At 36.2% G+C, this 24,741-nt stretch overlaps 1 protein-coding gene across 1 annotated transcript in view; it reads left to right on the plus strand.

Moving 5' to 3' along the window:
• HSD17B4 (hydroxysteroid 17-beta dehydrogenase 4) overlaps positions 1 to 24,741 on the plus strand; it is a 70,128-nt gene that overhangs the window by 7,414 nt on the left and 37,973 nt on the right. Inside the window, exons 3-11 of the mRNA XM_084880466.1 lie at positions 2,998 to 3,105; positions 4,698 to 4,757; positions 6,257 to 6,278; positions 6,396 to 6,442; positions 8,223 to 8,307; positions 10,691 to 10,878; positions 17,636 to 17,727; positions 21,997 to 22,021; positions 23,556 to 23,684. Coding sequence (XP_084736592.1) covers positions 2,998 to 3,105; positions 4,698 to 4,757; positions 6,257 to 6,278; positions 6,396 to 6,442; positions 8,223 to 8,307; positions 10,691 to 10,878; positions 17,636 to 17,727; positions 21,997 to 22,021; positions 23,556 to 23,684 — 756 coding nt within the window. The remainder of the gene's footprint in view (positions 1 to 2,997; positions 3,106 to 4,697; positions 4,758 to 6,256; positions 6,279 to 6,395; positions 6,443 to 8,222; positions 8,308 to 10,690; positions 10,879 to 17,635; positions 17,728 to 21,996; positions 22,022 to 23,555; positions 23,685 to 24,741) is intronic.

Genomic DNA, 24,741 nt, shown 5'->3' on the forward strand with positions numbered 1-24,741 from the left:
TGAACAAATATATGAACGTAAATATGTGTAAAGATAGTTATAAAGCACTTTTCAAATATAAAGCATTATAATATTATTCCTCTTGATAATGTAGCGGGGAAGTTGGACATTGCTAATGACCAATTTCCCACATTGAGCTACAGAAAAAAGAAGGAGCTACCTATAATAAATTGAAATAGTAAAGTGAAGCCATAAAGTAATGTTAATGTTCAGATATTATCTCTCTTTCTCAACATTTTAATAAAGTAATTTATGATTTGGAATACATATGACATGTAGTTAAAATATTTTATAAAGTACACTTAAAAATCTGTAAGAAGGATAAACATTCCAAAAATGTCACTTAAACAAGCAAAACAGTAAGAAATAAAAATGAAAATTTACAAGTATATCATATTTTGGGATATTTTGATGGTTTCAATTGAAAAGACTGTCCTTAACTATCATCATCTTATCATTTTTACTACATATTTTAAAGCTATTTGTTTGAGTGAGGTGGCTGATTTATCATTTCCTCTATAGCTTCCCCAAAGAAATATGATTTTTTTTTTTTTTTTAGTGGAAATAATTACCTTCTTTTCAGGATAAAAGAAACTTGCTTACAGTATTAGAGGAGCAGAGTGGCATTGAAGTAGGTCAGAGTTCTGGTCTGGATATTACTATTTCATGAAGCCTTGGAGCCTGGGGCGAAGTTACCTAATCTTTCCTGAACTTTCCTCACTGTGAAAGGAGGAATAGCTCTTCATGCTAACGTCCTAAAAAGCTGTGTGGAGATCTAATGCAGCAGTGTACTTAGTGGTTCTTTGAAAATGCCACGTAAACACATACCAATATAAGGTGGTAATGGTATTTAAAAAATAATTATTCTTATTATAATTTTAGCCATAAATTTAAATGGTAACAGTGTCACACAATATAGATCTTAATATTAAAAAAATCTTAATATTGTTTCTATCCAAACTCTTCAGCATGAAACTAGCTTTTCTAGTTAGGGTTGTAATCCCTGTAATTTAGTTCTGGTGATAGTGAGATGACTGAAAGAGATCAGTTCTAATTTAATGCTCTCAAATCTAGAGACTTATCTTGAATAAATCTGTTCTGATACTGTTTCACTGCACATTATTGGTCTCAGTGCTTACCTGTGTGGTTGCACTTTGACCAGTTTCCACTTGGGGGTGGTGTTTCATTGCATAATTGAACGATTCTTTATTTAAATATTGCACTTGCCAGTTTGCTTTTGAACTTTCCCTTGCTTAGTTAAAAAGGCTCTTAAAAGACTGTTAGCTTCATGTCTTAAAATATTGATATTTTTTGCTGGTTGTTTCCTGTCATTTGCATGGAATGAACAATTAATAGGAATTTAGTGTTAAATCTTATTACTGCTTTTTAAAAAATCTCTTGAGGGATAATGTAAGCCTCTTTTTTTTTTTTTATTATTTTGTGTTTGTGGTTTTATTATTTTTTACATGCAGTAAGAATAAATCTAATTGTTAGAAAAAATATGTCTGAGTCCACATTTTGAAAAACATATTCCCTTAAAAAAAGTTAATTAAAAACGCATTGATTTAGCTAATTTTAAGTGTTGATATGCATTTGATTTTTCTCTGTATTATCTTTACCAACTAATCCCACTTGCCACTCTCATTCCAATGTACAAAAAACAAACAATGCCATTCTTCAGAAGAAAAAATATTTTCTTTTTTCCCAGATGTGGTAATTATCAACTAATATTAAAATATTTTAAAATTTAGTATATGTCATCATTATTTAACCATTTGTACACCATAAGTGTCTGTAGATGCAAGCGGTGGACCTTTTTTAATTAAATTCAAAATATGTGGCAGTTAACTGGTTAATATTTTTTATTATATTCCAAAGAAATCTTACAGATCATTTTGCAATGCACATTAAATTTTTGTCCCAAGTATTTTTCTTAAATTCTGTTTTTTAAAAAATATTTGGCATTGATCTATGTATCTTTTCGTTAGTTTTTGCATGCTATTTCATAAAGTTTATCTTAAATTATTGTGTAAATTAACTTTATCTGGCTTATTATTTAGTTATGTTGGCCTTTATGCTAAAATTTATTGTGCATTATGGTATTCATAGATTAAAAATGCTTTAAGATGTACCATTTTTATTCATCTCTTGTTCTTCTGTAGATTTTCTTGCAAATAATAAATGCTCAATTAACATTTATATCTATGTAATTGGATATAGGCAGATGTTATGTAGTAAGTGTGATTAGTTAAAGATATAAAGACGGAGTCATGGTATAGTGACTGAACATAGTTTAAATTAGTTCTGTATATAATTTTGATTTTTAAAATAGTTTTATTTGCTTCATTGTAGATTATAGCATAGTATGTATATGAAAACTCATTAACTTGCCTCTCTAATAGTTTAATATCATGATTGTTCTTTATCACCATTTCTGTAAACAAAGGCTTTCTTCACATAGAGAAGATATTTCACAATGTGTTTTTAACCTTTCTTTTTAAACTATGGTAAGAACACTTGATGTGAGGTATACCCGCTTAACAAAATTTTAACTGTTCATTAGTTCCCCTTTTTTCATGGTTTTACTTCCCACAGTTTCAGTTACATGCTGTCAAACACCGAAACTATTAAATGAAAAATCCCAGAAATAAATAAATGTCATCGTGTGTTTAATCTAAAAGTGATCTTTAGTTTTCTTCTATTATTTCTTTTTTGCTCATGTTCTTTTTCTTTTTAAAAAAACAAAATCATTATACAATTAAAATTTTATGACAAACCTGTTTAAATATTTTTATTGTTTTTTCACGTCTGTATTTACAAACAAAAAGAGAGTCATGTTTTGAAAATACATACCTCATAGTATGTTCAGTAAGATGAGGGTGGGAAAGAATGTAATTGGGCAGATGACTAAAGAAATATACTGATAACTTAATACTGATACTTCAGTTCTTTGAAGGTCTAGAAATGATTGCATGTTTGTTTATTTTTGCATTGCAGTGAATGATTTAGGAGTGGACATCAAGGGACTTGGTAAAGGCTCCTTAGCTGCTGATAAGGTTGTTGAAGAAATAAGAAGGAAAGGCGGAAAGGCAGTGGCCAACTATGGTATGGTACTTGAGAGAATTAGGCTATTTTAAAAATGTTTCCTTCAGCTAATGCTATGGCACACATTGATGATCATTGAGCAAACATCTCTGCATTCCAGTGCAATTGTGAAATTAGATTTTATCTAAGTCAGACAAAGTTATTTGGTACATATTTTCTATCATATGTGAGAATTTTTAACCCTTTTGATGTAAATTATTTCATGTCTACCTTTTATTCTATTACTTAATTTTTTTATTAATGAGCACATGACATAAATTATTGTAGATATGTATAAGAATATGTTCTTATTCTTAAAAGACCTGTGTAGCTAAAAGGTCTCATGTATTTCTATAGATACCATTAAATTTTTCTTTTGAAATTGTTTAAAAATTTAAAAACAGTAATATCATGTACAAAGTGAAATGCCCCCTTTCTGTACTCAACCTCTATATTCCATTATTCACAAGTAATCTTGTGAATGCTATATATAACTTCTTATCTTTATAAATACTTGTGTCAAAGTTAGGCATTAAAATGAAGCCACAAGGAAAACAGCAAATACAACCTTTACTTTTGATGTATTGAGTCTAATAGTATTTGTAAGGAACCTTCTTGAATAGATTTAGCTAGCACTTACTAATTTCTCTGCAAATTAAATTGCTTTTATGAGCCAGGGATTAAATTCAATTACCAGTGACTTCATTTGGAAATTTTAGAGGAAAGGAAATAGGATATGATTTATTTTGAGTGTTTAAAGAAATAATGGAACAGACATTTCAGAATCTTCTTTCCAGATTAAGGATCTAGAAAACTGTCTTCACCTTTTTTTTTTTTTTTTTTTTTTTTTTTAATTTTGGTGTTTTAAAAACCTATTTTTTATAAAGATAAAAATTCCAGACCTTCCTTACTCCTGCCCTAGTTTTGATATGCAACCTGTGTCAGTCAGGCTTCAGTCAGAAACACAGAAGTTCCTCTAGGCTTTCCAGGTGTGAGGGTTTCAGTACAGAGAAATAGAGGCTCACAGAGCCATTGGAAGGGTTGAGTAAGTGCATGTAGGGGAAACTGTCCATGGCCATCTCAGTCTGCAGCAGGTGGTAGATGTGCTGTTGGTTTTACATCTCCTCACGTGATTGCCTGCATATGCAGGCTTCTACTTTTCCATGCTATGATTATCTCTTTTTGACTTATCTAACTCAGGACTATACGTGACCTAGGGAAGGGACTCTATTTCCTGGGTCCTCCCCTGTGATTGCAGAGGATATAGAAAGAGGCAGTGGTGACGCTGAGTAGACAGCTGACCATTTGACACACAACTTGGGGATATGAGCCCTTCCCCTCAGCTGATTAGCAGAAAACAATGAAACTACTATTTTTGCCAAGCTTCATTTCTTGTGTTTGGTATTACAAAAATAGGTTTCTTTTCCATATGGAGTTATATAGTGTTGAACATTCTTTTTCAATTTAAATACGCACTTTCTTTTTCTCCCTTCCTTCTTCCTCCTCCCTCTCCCCCTTTTCTTTCTCTAAAATAAAATAAAAAATTAAAAAAAAAGAATTTAGAAATCATTTTGAGAGATACTAAAGTTTTGTACTAATTTCCCTTTCCTCAGATTCAGTGGAAGCAGGAGAGAAGATTGTGAAGACAGCGCTGGATACTTTTGGAAGGATAGGTGATGTTTCTTTGCTTTCATGGTACTAACAATCCATGGGTTTTAGCAGTTTCATGGTACTAACAATCCATGGGTTTTAGCAGCCTGACTGCATTTGAACAAAATAGTAGAGTTAGCTATCCCTTCCTGCCTCAAATCATGGTGCTCTTTTTCTTACTAATAAATGTAGTTTGTGGCATTTACTTTTTTCAGAAAAGAGCACTTTCATTTGTATTAAAAACCTGTTCAGGCAGATATCCTTTCTTTTCAGCAATTTTCTTAACTTGTGTCTGGAAATTTGTCTGCTGCCTGTTGGTCAGCAGAAACTGCTTCCCATATTATCTGACATTTTTAAGCCAAACCTCTTTCTAAAATTTTCAGACCACCCTTTGCTTTTAAATTCTTGACCTTTATTTGGGTCCTTCATCATCCTTTTGCTTTAAGTTGTCATATAATGAGTTTGCTTTTTCTCAGGTCACATTAGTGTGTGTAGCCATGCCTTTCTCACAGCAATCCTGCACCCCATAAAAGCTGCATTTCAATACTAGATAAGAAGATATTTCACTAAAAAGCACAAAGTTTTCATGACTGCCGATGTAGCTACAGTGATGGCTTCATGAATATTTTTGTTTTGTTTACAATGGTCTTTATGCTATATTCATTTATCTAGACATGCAGGCAACCACAGTTAGAACTCTCAATCTATGATACATGTTAAGTAATTCAACTTTTTTTTTTTTTTTTTAAATTTAAGACAAGGAATACTTTTTTTAAACCCATCAGAGAAATGGACAGGTTGGGACTGCAACAAAGCTTCATGTTTGAAAACCTAGGCCAGTTATTGTATTATGAGAGTATGCACCGCTACATCCAACAACTGAACAGACCATATCTTTTCAAAGTTTAAAATTCTAGAATGAAACATTATTGCAAGCTAACCCAATATGTTTACAGTCTGAATTTTTTTTTTTTAATTTGAACATATTCCTTCGTTTTTTACTGTCAAGCATATTTGTTTTTCTAGTCATGTTTGGTTGAGCTTATAAAAGATGTGTTCACATATAGTGACAGAGGGATCCAGACCACAAAGGTGGGAAGTCATAAGTGAAAATAGTTACATGACGGTGGTTCACCTTAAAATATATAATTTATTTTCATAAGAGGAATACAATTATGTGTTAATACATCAGCTTCTTTTTTTAAAAAAAAAATTCTTTATTGTTTAAAGTATTGGTTTTCTTTCTGGGCTTTTGGCTTTTGGGTGGCAAGGAAAAATCTTTCAAGCTTTTAACTAAGTGAATTTTGAGGCTAAATGAGGAATGGCGTGTGGTCACCCCTGAATCCTAAGAACCTAAGAGTTGTGCAATAGCTAATTATATAAGATGATAGAATTTTAGCAGAATGTAGAGGTGGAAAAATTTAGATATGAAAATTTGAGAGCAAAGCCCTGGTATAATGCACTCTCTACCAGTTAATATGCTTGCTTATATAGTTGTGACCTCTATCTTTTTATATTGCAGATATTGTGGTTAACAATGCTGGGTGAGTGTTTCCTTTTTTCATTTTTTAGTTAAGTAATGTGCAAAGTTTTTTTTTTTTTTTTTTTTTTAAACTATATACTCCCTCCCCCCTCTAACCAATATAATATAAATTTTTTAGAATTCTGAGGGATCGTTCCTTTAGTAGAATAAGTGATGAAGACTGGGGTAAGTTGTTTTTAATATATGTCTCTGGTATATACCTAACTATTTTGTCTTTTAATATTTGATAAATTTCTATATTTAAGAAAAGACTTGCTTTTATCTACTTCTGCTAATGTAAGTAATGCATAGATAAGCTTTTTAACTGAAAATGATGAACACTTGGAAATAACTAATTTTTTTTAAACATTTGAGAAATTTTAAAAAATTTAAATCAGTTGTCAAGTTATTAAAAAGGATTTTGTGCCTTTCGATTTGTTTTTCCCTTGAGAGGTTGTCAGAATTTCCTAGCAGTATTAACTCTTTCTAACAGCCTGCAGCATGCTTCTCTGGCTCTGTGATTCTTATTTCAAGAGCAAGAGCAGAATATGGAAGAGAGCCTGGGGCACTAAAAATGATGGAAATCTTAGTAATGGGTAGGAAAACCTAGATGTAATTTTGAAGCTTCTAATAAGTAAGAAAATTTTCCATTAGGAATGCCCCATTGGAAAGATTGAGTTTAGATAATAAACTGATCACAGTTAAGAAAAATGTTTTTTCTGTTCGCTCTTCTTTGCCCTTGTATTCATTGGCTATCAGAACTAAAACAAGCAATGGTGGCTGAGACAGTGGCAGGCATGATAACCGAGGTGAATTCTCTCATCGTTTGTAGTGTGTGCCTGAGGAATACGGCCACAAGTTCTGTTGGAAGAAGCAAAATGTCTTTGTGACTTACTAGACTTAAGCAGGTCTTTTGGTTTCCTCTCCCCTTGTAGGAATTGGAGAAAAAAGGAAGCTAAGATAAGATCTGTGGGCAAAGGGGGTTTATGTTGGCACTTCCTTCTCAGCTCTAGTTGGACTGGGATGTTTCCTCCTCTGGTTCCATCCTCAGCTCACCACCCCTAACTTAGTACCTCCCTACCCTTTAAGTTTCTTCTTTTACTCTTACATTATTCTTCTAACATATACATGAAAACATTTGATGAGACCCCAGATTGAAACAAAAATAAGAATGATTAAAAAATTAATAATTAAGATATCAAATTAAATCTAAATAAATTGAGTTAAAAAATTAAATCTACAGGTTTTTGTTTATCTGAATCATTCTCCAGGTTGAATATTCATTAGATTAGCATTCTTTCTCACTTCCTCCACCTTCCCTCCTTCTCTCATTTTCTCACCCCTAAACTCCCAAGTCTCTCTAACGCATTTATAAATCCTGGGAAAAATAGGGATATATTGAGCATTTTGTAAACGTTTCTTGATGATGAACTGTGTGGTTTGTTATTATGCTTTAACTAATGTTTGTGTCGAGTCCCAACTATATATGTAAAATTAGTGATTTTTAAAAAATATAAAGTCGGCATAAATTAAAGATGGCATTGTACCGTACTTACCTGTCATGGGAAATACCGTGATCACAAAGGTGTTTTTCTCAGGGGGAGGCTTATCCATTGCACCCTGGATATGCTGACCCCTGCAGTTTCCCTAAATGTGGGAAATTCGACTGCACAATTTGTGGTAGCGGAGGACTGTGTTCTCACTTACCCCTGGGGGGGAAAAAAAAGATGTCATTGTATTTAGATATATACAGGGTTTCAATAATTATATCATAAATGATAGGGAAAACAGGTATGATTGGTTTTTCCTAATTGGAACAAAGGCAAAATTATTTACCCAGTTGATTTTGAATGCTAGGTTTATAAATAACATCTGTTTATAAGTAAATCATTGCTTATGTTGATTCTGAGACATGTGTATTGGAATTTTTGACAAAATATATAATAAAAATAATTTCTTGTTTTAGATATAATTCATAAAGTTCATTTGCGGGGCTCATTCCAAGTGACCCGGGCAGCATGGGATCACATGAAGAAACAGAAATTTGGAAGGTAGAGTTGCATATGACTTTCCAGGGGGATTAGAAATATGTGTGAGTTCTTGTGTAAAGGGAATGATAATTGTTTTGATATTGAGGAAAACATTATCATATATGTGTAAGCTTTTTAGGTATAGTTTGGGCACATATCCTCTCATTAAATTGGTCACTTAGTTATAGATTAGCTGAGCTGGACAGCTTTATGTATTTTTTTTCACCTCCTACTTTTCATTATTAATGATTTTTCTCCTGTGCTGATATTTTAGCCGTGTTAACATGGAGAACTTAACTGTACTTTATTCTCTAGCCAAAATGTCATTTTGTATATCCAGTGACTAATTCAGGAGAGCTGAGTGGCTGTTTCCTATTAGTTGGTATTTGTGAGAAATTAGATAGTCTTTGTAAACTGTTTAGGAAATGTATAGACCTCTCATAGTTGCATCTTTGTGAGTACTCAGAATGTGGGAGAGCTAGTAAATATGTAAGACTGGGTCAGATGATACGATGGCATTGTTTTAATATGAGGTATTTAATGTTATCCAGAAAGGGAGAAGGTCAAAGTGGTGAGGACTGAAGAATTAGAACTGCTTTATCTAATATTTCTTTTTTTTTTTCTTTTTTTGCATATATTTTATTGATTTTTTACAGAGAGGAAGAGAGTGGGATAGAGATTAGAAACATTGATGAGAGAGAATCATCAATCAGCTGCCTCTTGCACACCTCCTACTGGGGATGTGCCCACAACCAACGCATATGCCTTTGACTGGAATTGAACCTGGGACCTTTCAGTCTGCAGGCCGACACTCTACCACTGAGCCAAACCGGTTTCGGCTATCTAATATTTCTTACTCAAATTTTACATATGTATTGTCAGTTTATTTTATATCCTAATAAAAAAGTAATATGCAAATTGACCACATCACCTCTACACTCACAAGCCATGCCCAACAGCCAATCAGAGTGAGTATGCAAATAAACTCAACCAAGATGGCTACAGCCACAGACAGCAGGAGGGAGGCTTAGGTTTTCCTGGCAACAGAGGAAGCCAAGCTTTCTTCCTGCCCTTGCTGGCTGAAGCCTCCACTCAAGGCTACAAAGTTTCAATTATAGAAGATAAACAAATTCCAACAGAAATGGCTGCAGCCATGGAGCAAGCAGGAGACTTGGCTCTGCTCCAGGCTATAAAACTTCAATTGTAGAAGATACATAAATCCCAGATACCAAGGTCTCTGCTTGGGTCGCTAGGGGGCATGGCCAGCCTGCAAACCACTATAGGCCCCACACCCCACGGGAACCCCCACCCTGATCCGGGACACCCTTCAGGGCAAACCAACCGGCCCCCACCCATGCACTAGGTCTCTATTCTAATATCCAGATTGACCATCACTCCAACACACAAGATAGCTGCCCCCATGTGCCTCTATGGGGAGGGTAGTTGAGAGGGACCAGGCCTTCAAGGTAGGGCAGTTTGGGGCAATCAAGTCTGCAGGAGAGGGCAGTTAAGGGTGACCAGGCCTGCAGGGAGGGCAGTTAGGGGTGACCATGCCTGAAGGGGAGGGCAGTTAGGAGCAAATAGGTTGGCAGGGGAGCAGTTAGGCATCAATCAGGCTGATAGGGATGTGGTTAGGAGGTTATCAGGCTGGCAGGCAGAGATAGTTAGGGGCAATCAGGCAAAGGCTGGTGAGCAATTGGGAGTCAGCAGTCCTGGATTGTGAGAGGGATGTCCGACTGCCCATTTAGGCCCAATCCCACCAGAATTGGGCCTAAATGGGCAGTTGGACATCCTTTGAGGGGTCCCAAATTGGAGAGGGTACAGGCTGGGCTGAGGAACACCCCCCCTTCCATGCACAAATTTTGTGCACCAGGCCTCTAGTTTATAAATACTTATTGTTGTTTTCAATAGATAATGAATGAACATTCTTATACTTGAATTTATTTGGTTCTAAACAGGAATCCTTTTTAAAACAGTTAAATCTTCTGGTTGAAGTTTGAGAGATTACTCGTTTATTATTATCATTTATTTTTAATTTATTGATTTTAGAGAATGAGAGGGAAGGAAGGAAGAAAAGAGAGAGAGAGAGGAGAGAGAGAGAGAAACATTGTTTTGCTGTTGACTTATTTATGCATTCATTGGTTGTTTCTCATATGTGCCCTGACTGGGACAACCTTAGCATATTAGTATGGTGCTCTAACCAACTGAGCTACTTGTTCAGGGCTGAGATTAATTTTATTATTAATATTATTTTAGATATGTGAATCATGACTGTAAGAATATAATGGCAGTATAAGAGTTGTTTTTGACAGGTGTAATAGTACTGAAAAGAACAAAAGACGTACAGTTGCAACATTATCAAATCAAAGCAAATATGATATTGGGGGACTGATTTTTTTTTTAGGATAATTATGACTGCATCGGCTTCAGGAATATACGGCAACTTTGGCCAGGCAAATTATAGTGCTGCAAAGCTGGGTCTTCTGGGCCTTGCAAATACTCTTGCAATTGAAGGCCAGAAAAACAACATTCATTGTAATACCATTGCCCCTGTTGCTGGATCACGGCTGACCAAGACTATCTTGCCTGAAGGTAAGTAGCTTTGATTTTTCAGTACTGTTACCCACAAATGTGTGAAGTGAGCTTTGCAAAAGTATTTAATTTTCTGAATAGTTAAAAAATCATTTTTCTACAGTTTAAAATAGCATTATGTATGATATGTGTTCATTATAAAAATTTTAGAAAAGTACAAGGGAAAGATTAAAAAATGAGCCATAATTCTACCACACTGAAATACACTTTCATTCTTTTTCTCTGCATAGGCACATATACATAAATATATTTTTTACAGAATGCAGTAATAACATTCTTACTGTTTTATAATAATAATTTAAAAAAATAATAGACTATTGAACCATTGGTTGTTTAGTAGCATGTTGTTTAGTCTCCATGTGTTTGTATTTTTTCTAGATTTTTCTTGTAATTGAGTTCTAGTTTCATGCTGTTGTCAGAAAAGGCACTTGATATGATTTCAGTATTCTTTAATTTATTAAAACTTGTTTTGTGGCCAAATGTGATGCATCCTGGAGAATGTTCCATTTGCATTTGAAAAGACTGTATTCTGCAGTATTTGGATAAAAGGTTCTGCAATATCTATTAAGGGCATCTGATATGTCGTTTAAGGACAGTGCTTCCTTTTTTGTTTAGTGGTGATGAACTTCTGTAGTTTTAGCTTCTCTGGGAAACTCTCCTCCAATTCTGATTGGTAACCTTGCCCCATAGTGTATTCTGGCATGTAAGTTTTTCCTTGTCATCATTTTAAATATATCCCTTCTGGCCTGCAAAGTTTCTACTGAAAAATCATCTGATAATCTTACCGGGTTTCCCTTGAATGTGACAAGTCAGTTTTTTCTTGCTACCTCTAAAATTCTCTCTCTCTCTCTTTTAACTTTTACCATCTTTATTATAACTGTCTTGGAATAGATTTCTTTAGGTTCATGTTGTTCAGGATTCTGTGCGCTTCCTGAACCTGAACCTGGATGTCTCTCTTCTCCAGAGTAGGGAAGTTTTCAAGGACTCTTTCTTCAAATGAGTTTTCTACTTTTTGCTTTCTCTTGCCCACTTCCGGGATCCCTATAATGTGAGTGCTAGTATGCTTGATGTTGTTCTAGAGGTCCCTTAAACTATCTTTATTAATTTTTCTTCTTCTTTTTGCTGCTCTGATGGAATGATTTCCACTGTTATGTCTTTCAGATTGCTGATCTGTTCTTCATATCAACCAATCTGCTGTTAATTCCCTCTAGTTTATTTTTTTATTTCACTTACTTTCTTCATCTCTGATGGCTTTTTTCTTGTGTGTTTTTCCCCCCCTTGGTTGAAGTTCTCCCTGTGTTCTTTCATTTTTCTCTTGAGTACAGTGAGTATCTTTATGACTATTACTTTGAACTTTTTATCAGGTAAATTACTTATATTTGTTTAATTAGTGTTTCAGTTTTATTTTGTTCTTTTTTTTTAGAGTGTATTTCTATATTTCCCAATTTTGTTTGACTTTCTGTATTTATTTCTAGGAATTAGACAATACAGCTACTTCTTCCAGTCTTGAAGGAGCAGTCTTGCATAGGAGTGCATTGATTGTGTGTGCCAGGTGGTTTTGGCTGGCTGGCTAGAACTGAAATAGGCATAGTTCTGGGGAGTCCCAGGATGCGCTCTGTCAATGCCGTTTTGGTGGAATGGCTGGAGCTGGAGCAGGTGTGCGTTGGGGTTTCCTAGGTCACTGCCATGCTGGGGCTGCCTGGAGTTGTAGTTGGTATGGGCATGGAGGTCCTGGGGGGCACTGTGTTTTGGTTGTCTTGGCAGAATGGCTGGAGCTGGCTTGTGTACTTCTGGTGCTGTCTGGTGGGACAGCTAGATACGGAGGAGGCATGGGATGGGGGTGATATAGGGTATGCCTCACCAATTCTATCCTGGCAGGGCAATTGGATTGCATGCAGATTAGGGGGTGGGGGGTCCTAGGACACTCTTCACTGGAGCCACCTTTGGGGGATGGTTGGTGCTGGTGTGAGCCAGGGACTCAGGGAAATGGAATGGCCGTGGCAGGCCAGCTAGAGTGCCTGCACTGTGCTCCAACCCCTGCTATTAAGGTGGAGGGAGTAACATAAAGATGATGCTCTTTGCTACCTCTGATCCTGAGAGAGTTCCAGCAGTTCTCCACCATGTGGCAGGCACTCTAAGGTTTGTAAATGGATTTCCTCACCGATAGGCTAGCTGCCCTTTAAACTGCTGTTTTCTCACTGTGCCCCAGGGTGGTCTGCATGCAGGGCCCCTCAGTGATATTTCTAATGCAGGCCACTGTGTTGGGGATGGGTCCCCTCATTACCATATCTCCATATTGCCCGCCCTTCTCTGGTCCCTATGTCATTTGTTGTGCAGAAGCTGCTTAGTCAGCCCCAAGTTTCTCTTCAGGAGAAATTTCTCTGTATTCGGGCTATATTAGGTGTGCTAGTGGGAGGAAGTGATTTGGGATCTTTCTGTGTCATTATCTTGCAACCCTATTTTTGTTTTTATTACTTTTTTAATAGTTTAGAAAAAGCTGAAAATTAATTTTGCACAGATATTTCTTCACTCCCTTTGAAATATCCACTTACAGGCTGTTATAAGAATTATTTGTTAAAAAACAAGAAGTTATGAGTAATGTGTGGAGACATTTGCAGTTTCTTTTTTCTATTTAAAATATATTTGATAAATGGAAATAAATATACGTAAATTATATATTTCTTACCTGAAATAAAACATAAACCTAGAATGAATAGCCATGAACTAACTTCCCAAATTATATTAGTTATTTACTGTTCTGTGATAAATTATTCCAAACTTTAGTGGACTAAAACAACAAATATTTATTATCTCATACAGTTTCTGGGATCAGGAGTTTTCAGTAGCTTGGCTGGGAAGTTTTGGGGTTTAATGCAGGTGTTTTCTGTAATGAGATTTAATGGAGATAGTTTCTGGGACTCTGGTCATTTGAAATCTTGTCTGGGTTAGAGGATCTACTTCCAACCTCTTATATGTACATGACAGTTAGCAGGAGGTCTCCATTCTCTCCTAGCTATGTGTGGAGACCTCAGTTTCTCATAATCTGGTTTTCTCTGGGATTACAGCTGACTTCCCCCAGAGCTAATAATTTGAAAAAGAGAAACAGGCAGCAGACAGAAGTTGCAGTGTCTTTTCATTTCTGAAGTGTCCTATTCTGGTGGTCATAGAGAGCAATCCTGGTACAGTGTGGGAAGGGACCACAAAAAGGGGTGAATAAGAGAAGGGGAATCACTGGGGCCGTTTTGAAGACTAGCTGTCATGCAACCTCCAAATCGGGGCATTACCAATAACTTACATCTATCTTTGTTATTCTTTCATCCCAACCCTCTTGTTTCCCCAAGATGTAATCACTGAGAGAAAATGATTTGCTTTCATTTCTGTACCATTTTTCCTTAAAAAATACTAAACCATTTAAATATTAATTAAATTTTAAAAATAATAAGTACCTGGCTAAAAATTGTTTATTTGATTTGCTTGTTTTGTTATTCATAAAATTGTAATTGCTGTGTGTTGGGGGGGTTGCTCTGGTTATTTTGCACAATGTTATATTTCTAAGATTATATTATTTATAGCTGTAGTTCACTCGTTTTTATAATAGTTCTGTAATAGTCCATTATGTGAACTTATCTAATTCCTATTAGCGGACATCTGGGTTTGTTTCCAGTTTCCATTCCTGTTCATGTATCCAGAGTTACCCAGCAAGGATATTTCTAGGTTGTGTACTTAGAAGTAAAATGGCTGAGTTATGGAATATACTAATGCTAAACTTTACATAATGCTAAAGTTTAGCATTAGTATTTAATTTTCAAATGGTTAAGCCAATGTAATAATCATCAGTGGTTACAGAATTCTCATTGACCTATGGTTGGGTTGGGGTTTTCCAGTATCACTCCAGGCTCCATAATTCTCTAGAAGAATTCACTGAACTCAGCAGAGCTGTTATGCTCATGTTTGTGATTTTTTATAGTGAAATATACAAGTTAAGATCAACGAGGGGGAAAGGCATACAGGGTGAAATTCATGAGAAACCAGGATAGATGCTGTAAATGTTGCCAGCCAGGGAAGACCTCCTGAGCCTTGGTGTCTAGGTTTTTTATTGGAAGTCAGTCATGTAAGCAAGCAGCTCCTGTGTGATTTACCTCAGCCACTCAGACTCCATCCCCTCAGAGCAAAAAGACTTCTCCTTAAGTCACATCCTTCGCATAAACAATCTGACCAAACTGGTTCAGGATGGCCCAGGGACTCAGGCCTACAGAAACACTCCTACTAGGCTGCATATTCCAAAGGCTCAGAGCTCACCCCTCAGGAGCTGGCCAAGATCCAGTCTTGAAGACAGACCTTTCTGAGGATTGTGCAAAGTTTAAGCAACCCTGGCCTGCTGAGTTAACCCTTTTCTATGCCTGGTCCTTCCCCAAACCTGGCATTGTTTTTATGTGTCAATCTAGTGAGTATAAAATTGTATCTCACTGTGATATTCTCAGGAATTTCACTTACCTCCTTCATCCTGTTTTTTGTTCATAAAATTGGGCTTATGCCAAAACCGGTTTGGCTCAGTGGATAGAGCGTCAGTCTGTGTACTGGAGGGTCCCAGATTCGATTCCGGTCAGGGGCATGTACATTGGTTACGGGCACATCCCCTTTGGGGATGTGCAGGAGGCAGCTGGTCGATGCTTCTCTCTCATTGATGTTTCTGGCTCTCTGTCCCTCTTTCTCTCCCTTCCTCTCTGTAAAAAAATCAATAAATTATATTAAAAAAATATATAAAAAAATTAAAAAAATAAAAATTGTGCTTAAGATGCTAGCTAATGTTGGAGTTTGGAATGTACCGTATTTTTCGGACCATAAGACACACTTTTTCCCCCCCAGAAGTGGGGGGGAAAAGTCCCTGCGTCTTATGGTCCAAATATAGCCTACACATATACTGTAAAAAAAAAAGTTTTTTTACTTGCCCGGCTCTGTGTGGTCTCTGTGTGCTTGCCCGGCTCTAAAATGGTTCTAAATGCTGCTGTTTATTTTACAGGGTTGATTACATGTGTTTATGACTGTGATGTTGGGTTTTAATGCACATAAAATATTTTAGGACACTATTTGTTTCAGAATCTTTTTTTCTTCATTTTCCTTCTCTAAAAACTGGTGCGTCTTATGGTCCGGTGCGTCTTATGGTCCGAAAAATATGGTATATTGAGTACTGGAAAGCAAGGATATTTACTTACATTATTCGTGACAATATGTGAAATGCAAGTCGAAATATTCTTCCTATGTGACATGTTCTTTTCTCCTTTTTTATCACCTAAGATAATAGTTGGTGAGGTGGATTTCATTGATGTATTAATTGTTGCATTCAGTACTACAAAGTTAGTCAACTCAAACATCTGAATAGGTTAAGAATTTGTTTTGTCATGTCATTTAAGATAGTTGGATTCTCCCTTTGGTTTTCTCCTCATGCTTATAACAGAGAGTGGAGAACAGTGTACCATTGGATTTTTTGAATACTTGAGAACTTTTAGAGGCTATGAAATGAAAAGTTTTTGGAGCTGCTCTTTAATTTATAGGCACTGTTTATGTCATCTTTGCTACTTTAGCATATTAATTTAAATTATATTTCATAATTTCACAATTAAACTATGCAATTATTTTAATTTTTTAAGTTTTTTATTTATTAAGTTATTACATATGTGTCCTCATCCCCCCATTAGCTCCTCCCAGCTTACCTACTCATGCTCTCATTCCCCCCCCCCCCCCCCCATTGTCTGTGTCCATTGGTTAGGCCTATATGCATGCATACAAGTTCTTTGGTTTATCTCCCCTCTTTCCCCCACCCGCCCCTACCTTCCCTCTGAGGTTTGATGGTCTGATCTATGTTTCTCTATCTCTGGATCTGTTTTTGTTCATCAGTTTGTGTTCCTTATTCCTTAAAGACTATAAAGGATGTTAACAAATTGTATTTCATTTGAGCCTTGGAACAACTTGATGAAACAGGCAGGGAAAGTATTTTACTTACCGTCTTATTGAGAAGACATGTCCAGGGAAGTTGAGTGATGTGTTCACAGTCCTAAATTGCCTGCTTTGCAGGGCTAGCAGTAAAATCCAGGTCTTCGTACTCCTTGTATGGTACCTTTCTGCTTGGTTACATTGCTCACAGAAAGGATGCAATGGGGAAATATTTCTTACACTTTGTTACTCATCAGTAATGGTTGCAAGGTTCATTTCACATCATCATCTTATGCAGTTGCAAGGTTCATTTCACATCATTATCTTACACGGTTGCAAGGTTCATTTCATATCATTATCTCACTGACATTACAATTGTCAAGGCAAGCTGTGGGTTTTTTTTGTTTTGTTTTGTTTTGTTTGTTTTTTTTAGTTTTCTAGCTTCTGGTTACATGGCTAAGAGAGCAAAATAGTTTTGGGAACAAAGGATAGCAAAGTTCCTTATGTCATACATAGCTCTCCTCACCAGTGTTTGCCTAGGCAGCTCTAACTGACTTCTGAATAGTGTGTTATCTTGGAAAAGGTATGTCTGATGTATTTAATATTCAAAGCTTGAGAGAACTTTAAGAATATCTCTATTGGGATGGAAAAAGTTATTTGAAAAGCCGCGAGTGTTAGTCTAATTATGTACATTTAAGTTTGTTCTTGTTATTTGAAATGTCTCTGAGTTGCCTATTAAAAGTAAGAAATTTTCAGAAAGTAAAATGATTGCTTACATGTGTACATATTCTTGTTAATAAACTTTTTTTGGGGGTATTTATTTCAGATGCTGTGGAGGCACTGAAGCCAGAATATGTGGCGCCCCTGGTCCTTTGGCTTTGCCATGAGAGTTGCGAGGAAAATGGTGGCTTGTTTGAGGTATTTGTACCTTCCTGCTTTCTTTCAAAGCAATATTGTGTAATTAGATATAAAAAATGTTTAAAAATTAGTATTTTCCATTTGCTCACATTTTTAAAACTCAGCATCAGTTGATTTTTTAAAAATCTTATGGTTATTTTATAATTAAAGAACTTTTGAGAAATTAACTGCAACTTCATAAATTCTCTTTTTACTTCATTTCTGATATTCTTACCAAATGAAAATGGGCTGGTTTGGGGTGTATAGTCAAATATAGAAAGTCTCATTGAGTTTGAGAAGTTCAGTGGTAAAGTGGAAGAATGAGCTTAGGGCTTAGTGTCAGTCAGGTCAGATTTTAGTTCTTATTTTGGCAGTTGCTAGCTTGCTGGAATTTTGTGCAGATTAACCTCCCTGAAGTTTAGGGTTTTTTTTGTGGCAACCAGAAATCATACTTTTAAACTCTTAGTATAGAACTTAGTACATAGTACATAGCAGTCACCCCTCAATCCTATCTAATAAAAGAATAATATGCAAATTAGCCATTACTCTGCTATGCCCATAAGTTATGCACACTAGACAATCAGGAGCGAGTATGAAAATTAACCCAACCAAGATGGCTGCAGCCATGGAGAGAGCAGGAGGCTTGGGTTTCCCCAGCAATAGAGGAAACCCAGCTTTCCATACAACCTGGCCGGCCCAGGCCTCCACTCAAGACTACAAAGTTTCAATTATAGAAGATAAATAAATCCCAACAAATATGCCTTCAGCCACGGAGCAAGCAGGAGGCTTGGCTCTGCTAAGGGCAGCAAAGTTTCAACGATAGAAGATAAATAAATTCCAGATACCAGGGCCTCTGCTTGGGTCGTTGGGGGCATGACCAGCCTGCAAACCACCACAGGCCTCCTGCCTCATGCCCCAAGGGAACCCATACCCTAATCTGGCACACCCTTTAGGGCAAACCAGCTGGCCCCCACCCATGCACCAGGCCTCTATCCTATCTAATAAAAGAGTAATATGCAGATTGACCATCACTTCAACACACAAGATGGCTGCCCCCTTGTGGACACAAGATGGCCAGCAGGGGAGGGCAGTAGGGCAGTACCAGGCCTGCAAGGGAGGGCAGATGTAATCAGGCCAGCAAGGGAGGGCAGTTAGGGATCACCAGGCCGGCAGACAAGGGAAGTTGGGTGTGACCAGGCCTGCAGGGAAGGGCAATTGGGGGGGACCCAGGCCTGCAGGGGAGAGCAGTTGGGGGGTACCAGGCCTAAAGGGGAGGGCTGTTAGGGTGACCAGGCCTGCAGGGTAGTGGTTAGGGGTGATCAGGCTGGCAGGCAGATGCGATTAGGGGCAATCAGGAAGATAGGCAGGCAAGCAGTTGGGAGCCATCAGTCCTGGATGGTGGGAGGGATGTCCAATTGCCTGTTTAGGCCCTATCCTATTGGCAGTCAGACATCCCTCCCACAATCCAGGACTGAGGGGTCCCAGATTGGAGAGGGTACAGGCTGGGCTGAGGGCACACTCCCCCCATGCATGAATTTCATGTACCAGGTCTCTAGTTTAAATATATCAGTATAGCAGGAATTTAGACTGTGTGTGATAGATCAGTAAACACAACTTACTATTTATCTTAACTTTAAAAATAAACTCTTCCCTGTTTCCTTGTTGCAAAGCTTTAAGTGTTTGTTGTAAAATTAAAAAAATACATATATATATATATATTATTCCACCATCCATTGAGACCCATAGTCAAAGTCCATTTAGATCTCTTTATGCCACTTTTTGCATTTTTTTTCTCATTTGAGTTTGATCACTTATTACCTTTCTAGCATGAACTATTGATATAGTTTATAAACGCCCGCCTTCTCTAGTAATAATGCACCTGTTGTATGAGGAATACAACGATATTCAAAAATATTTCTTAGTAGCAAAATAACCTGATGCAGTTTGAAGTGAATAGTATTTTAGCCTGATTCAGTTGAACAAAAAGCTGGTAAGTAAATAAAAGCAGTCTATACATGTTTAAATGGATATATGTGCCTCTATTTTCTTACTTACAATCATTGGTTGTGAATTGTGGACAGTTATAGGGGGAAAGAACTTTACCATGCTAAATTTACAGAGGAGGAAAATTTAATATCAAGCTCAAAATTTTGTCTGCTGTTTTTTTGTTTTGTTTTGTTTTGTTTTGTTGTTGTTGTTTATCTTATTAGGGAATTAAAAAAATCTTTTTACCTTCTACAATTATTTAATTTATGGAAAGAAAAATTATGTGTGCTTTTTATGGATAACTTTAAATATACAGGAAAGTATTTAGAAGAAAATAATCACACACATTATTCATTACTACTATTTAGAGGTAACTACTGTGTTTCCCCGAAAATAAGACATCCTCCGAAAATATGACCTAGCACATGGAAAGATAAGACATCCCCTGAAAATAAGACTTAGCGCAACCTTGGGAGAAAAAATTAATATAAGACACTGTCTTATTTTCGGGGAAACAGGGTACTACCGTATTAATATTCTTATACATTCTCTTCCAATCTTTTATTAGATGCACATTTTATACTAGTAGTCTTGTTTTAGATATGCATTTTACACACATAAATATACACAGTTAGTATCCTGGGTAGATGAAATTTTATGATATTGTGCACATTTTTAGTGAGGAACATTTGGTATGTATGATTGATAAAATAAAGTAAGGTATGGGGGAGGGAGGGTAAAAAAAATAAAGTAAGGTATGTGTGTGTTATATCCTGTTTACACCTTGAAAGTTAATTGCCACTTTATTTGCAAAGTCTTAATAGATGACTGTGATGGCAGGTACAGTTCATTTGGCTCAGTTGTAGCTGTTGTTTCTAGCACATGAGAGGAGCTTTTAGTTTGTTGCTTCACTCCCAAAATATGATAAAAGATGGCATCTCTTTTGACTATTGTCAAAACCACTGCTGATTTATGTACTTTGACAGCATCAGGACTGATTTGTCTATTATAAAAAGCATGATCATCTACACCAGTGTTTCCCAAACTTTTGACATATGTGTACCCCTTCTATAATTTTCATAACGCTGAGTACCCCACGTACTCATGAGAACGTAGAATTAGGCGCAGCTAAGCACGGTGCAGTGCATATCCCCACCAAACTCCGGTGCAACATATACCCCCACCCAAATCTTTTCTTACCCCTAGGGTACGCATACCACACTTTGGGAAACACTGATCTACACTAATAAAAGAGAAACATGCAAATTGACCGTACCATTGCGACACCCACCAGCCAATCAGGAATTAGTATGCAAATTAACCCAACAAAGATGGTGAGTTAATTTGCATACATAGTTGCTCCAGGCCTCTGGGCAGCGTGGGAAAGTGGAAAGGCGGCTCTGGGCTGGAATGAAGGTGGTGCTGGCAGCTGGGGGAAGGGAGACCTATTCTTGCATGAATCTTCGTGCATCGCACCTCTAGTGTTAATCTTTGAAAAAGATGGAAAAAAATAGTCATACATTTGAGCCTATAGCCATTAAGATGTGTACTGTCTCCTGGTAAGTTTTCTTCTTTCCATACATGTGTGGAATTCTGGTGATGAGTTCTGGCACACTGAGTTATATTTGAAGACATGGCAAACAGGTTTTCTTTATGTCCAACATTTTCTTTTGACAATATCTTTGAATGTCCTCTAGAAAAGAATTTATCTTATGTATGGCAGTTAATATATTTGGTCATTTGCTTTACCTTTACATAAAGATGTTTTTATTAAAATGACATATAGATGTTTTAGTTCATTAACTCAGATCCTGGTTTTATTTTTCTTTGATTTTAATATTTTTATCCACTAGGTTTTTCTAGAGAGACATGTATTTCAAGTCTGTGATGTGTTAGACAATTTTATAATTTATATTTTTTAACCTTCATGATAACCTCACAAATAGTGTATCATTATCCTTATTTTACCTAAGTGGAAACTTGGCTTTAGGGAAGTCAAATAATTTGACCAGGGTCACATAACTAGTCAGTAAGAAGAACTGGTATTAAACCTTGGTTTCTGACATCAGAGTCTTTTCTACTACATAATTTCTACTGCATTGTGCTACTTTATATTTCTACTGCAATAACATGAACAGTGCAGTCACAAGGACGAGTGGATATTTGTAGAGCTGTATTATTTTTATCCTTTGTAATCTAATATTCTAATATTCTTAGTAAGATAGTGGCCTGTTTTTTATATTTAAAGAATTTTATTAGTGATTTCACATTAGATGGTATAACTTTTTCCCCTCTTCTTGGTAGGTTGGAGCAGGATGGATTGGAAAATGTAAGTCTCTTTTGCTATATATTACTTCCATATCTTTAAACATGTATATCTAATTAGAGCTGGATAAAGGTCTTGTCAAATGCCTAACCATTGGATCTAGTGCACACACACTCAACCTCAAACATAGTTACACCACCAGGTATTCTAAAACCTGGAAGTTGTCCTGTGGATTTGTAGCATTTTCAAGAATCTGTTTTATTTTCTTCCTGTTGGCAGTCCTTATTGAGGATTTGCCTCTTCTTAACTGGCTTTTCCTTCAGACAGCACAGTCTCTATATTGATGTCCTCCTACATCTCTCACATGCCAAGTGCTTGTTCTTACTGTTTCAGCAGGAAAGTGGGAGGGAGGGGGAGCTGGTTTTTAAAAGATGGGAAGAGCCACAGCAGGCAAGTTCTCTAATTCTCTCATTTAGTTCTTTTTTTCCTTGGAGCATGACACATCAAGAGACAGAGTCACATGGACAATTTTGTGGGACAGAAATTGCAACTGATCTGTGGAAATTTATTTCCCTTCAGTCCACTAGTAAATTAATTCATTTGGCTTCAACCCTCTCTTAAATCTTGTGAGTGCTAGCGTGGATTATTGCTTTTCTAAGGCAATTTTTAGAAATTTAAAAATTCTTATATCCCCATTTATGTTTTCAGTTGGCTAGTGGTATAAAAATTAATTGAATTATTTGAAAGGTTACCATTACTGGGGAGCATTGTAGATTATCAATATTTTTATCTCTTCTCTCCAGTTATTAAAATAAATTATATTACTCAATTAAGTGTCTTATGACATAAATTTTAAAAAGGAAGATCGGTTGTTACAATAAGAGCTGTATCTGAGACTTTATTAATAGGAAAGCTCTGGAAGCAGTCATTTCTGTCATTCCCCAACATAGATCTTTAGTTTAATAGTAATCTGAATTTGACCATTATGTTGAAATAAGTTACTAATGGTTATTTATCCCTGTCTTTTGAAAAGAAAACAATGTTAATTCTCATGGAACTTATGCCGTAGTAACGATTTTTGTGAATCTGTTAATGCTAGTTGACTTCCTGTGGAAAAGGAGGAAGAACAAAGGGAGGAAAAGGGAGAATTATTTTGATATAGTATTTGGTTGTCTGGACTTTTTGATCTGATACCACTACTAGTACTTGGTGTACTATCCAGCAAAGCTCTGTTCTGTTATCTTGAAGAATATTCCCCAAATGATCTGTGGTCATGAAGTGAGTTTTTTGGCATGATAATATACATTTAACTCTTTCTGATTCAGCATTTCATCCCTGCTTTTAGTAGTGTTTTGTATAATACTATACAAAAGAAAAGTTTTTCCCTTCAGTTTCAGATATTTTCTTAAAAATTTGGCATTATCTTAATGGATTTGTTATTTTAGAAAAATCAACTTTAAGGCATGTAGGAAAACTCTTTAGAAGTTAGAATCCTTTTTCCGAATTTCCTTTTTTTAAAGTTAGAAAACTTCGAGGGACTCTTATGATTTTTACTTAAACTATGTGTTCACTATCTTATTTTTGTTTCTATGACCAGTGCGCTGGGAGCGGAGCCTTGGAGCAATTGTAAGACAGCGGAATCAGCCAATGACTCCTGAGGCAGTGAAGGCTAACTGGAGAAAGATCTGTGACTTTGAAAATGCCAGCAAGCCCCAGAGAATTGAAGGTAATAAGTCCCACTCAGTCCAGTCCTGGCTGGGGAACCAGAGGCATTTTATTCTTTTTATAGAATTGCTTCCTATTTTACTGTGATGACTTAGACACATAAAATTATTTAGAGTACATTTTTTACTCTAGTATGTATTAGAACTCTTCAAATTTAAGATATGTTTGTCACTCCCACTGTCAGTTTTTCAGGTTTTTTTTTAATAGTCTTTCCCCTCTTCCTCCCCTTTCCCCCCCTTTGTTTTTTTTTTGGTGTATAAAGTAAGGTTATCCATTTGTATGAGGTAAGTTATCCATTTGTGCTTAATGCATCTACTTCTCATCTGATGGTTAGTTTCAAAGTCTTCATTATCTAACCATTTGCTCCTTACCTGACCTGATTTTTCATGATATCAAAAAGGTTTATTTAAGCCTATTTTATTTAGAGTTAGCTCTGTTCTGTTTGGTGCGTAGATTTGCTGTTCTAGCACTTTGTTTTTGCCATTGTTTCTCTATATTTCTAAAATGCCTCTTCTTCCTTTTATTAGGACTTCTTTAGAAAAACTAAAGCCTTGGATGTTCAACAAAACCTCCCCAGATATTCTGCGCTAAGCTGATCTTTCTTGTAGCTGAACTGTTAAGGTGTATTGATTAATAATGCAGATTGTGTAATCAGAGAAAGCACAATAATTTCAAGAGAAACATAAAAAGTGCTTTATTCAAAGAAATATCCATAGCTAGCTACACATTTCCCCCATCTTTCAGGTAATTTGTGGATACTGTCCCAATAGAACTTTTTTGTTTTGAGGCAAACCATTCAGATACCCATTTTCCACTTCTTTGTATGTTTTGAAGTGCTGCTCAGAAAGTGAGTATGGCATCGATCAGAACAAGTGGTAATCTGAAGAAGCAAGGTCTGGTGAATACAGCGGGTGGGTTAATACTTCCCAGGCAAGATCTTTTAACATGTTTTTAACTGGTTTTGAAGTGTGTTATGGTCATTATCATGGACCAAAATTATTTTGCCATGTCTTCTGCCCATTCTGATTGTTTCATGATTCAAACTGATTTTTTGTTGT

Source organism: Pipistrellus hanaki (genome assembly GCF_964339955.1).
Source record: "Pipistrellus hanaki genome assembly, chromosome: 4".
NCBI classification, from domain to species: Eukaryota; Metazoa; Chordata; class Mammalia; order Chiroptera; family Vespertilionidae; genus Pipistrellus; species Pipistrellus hanaki.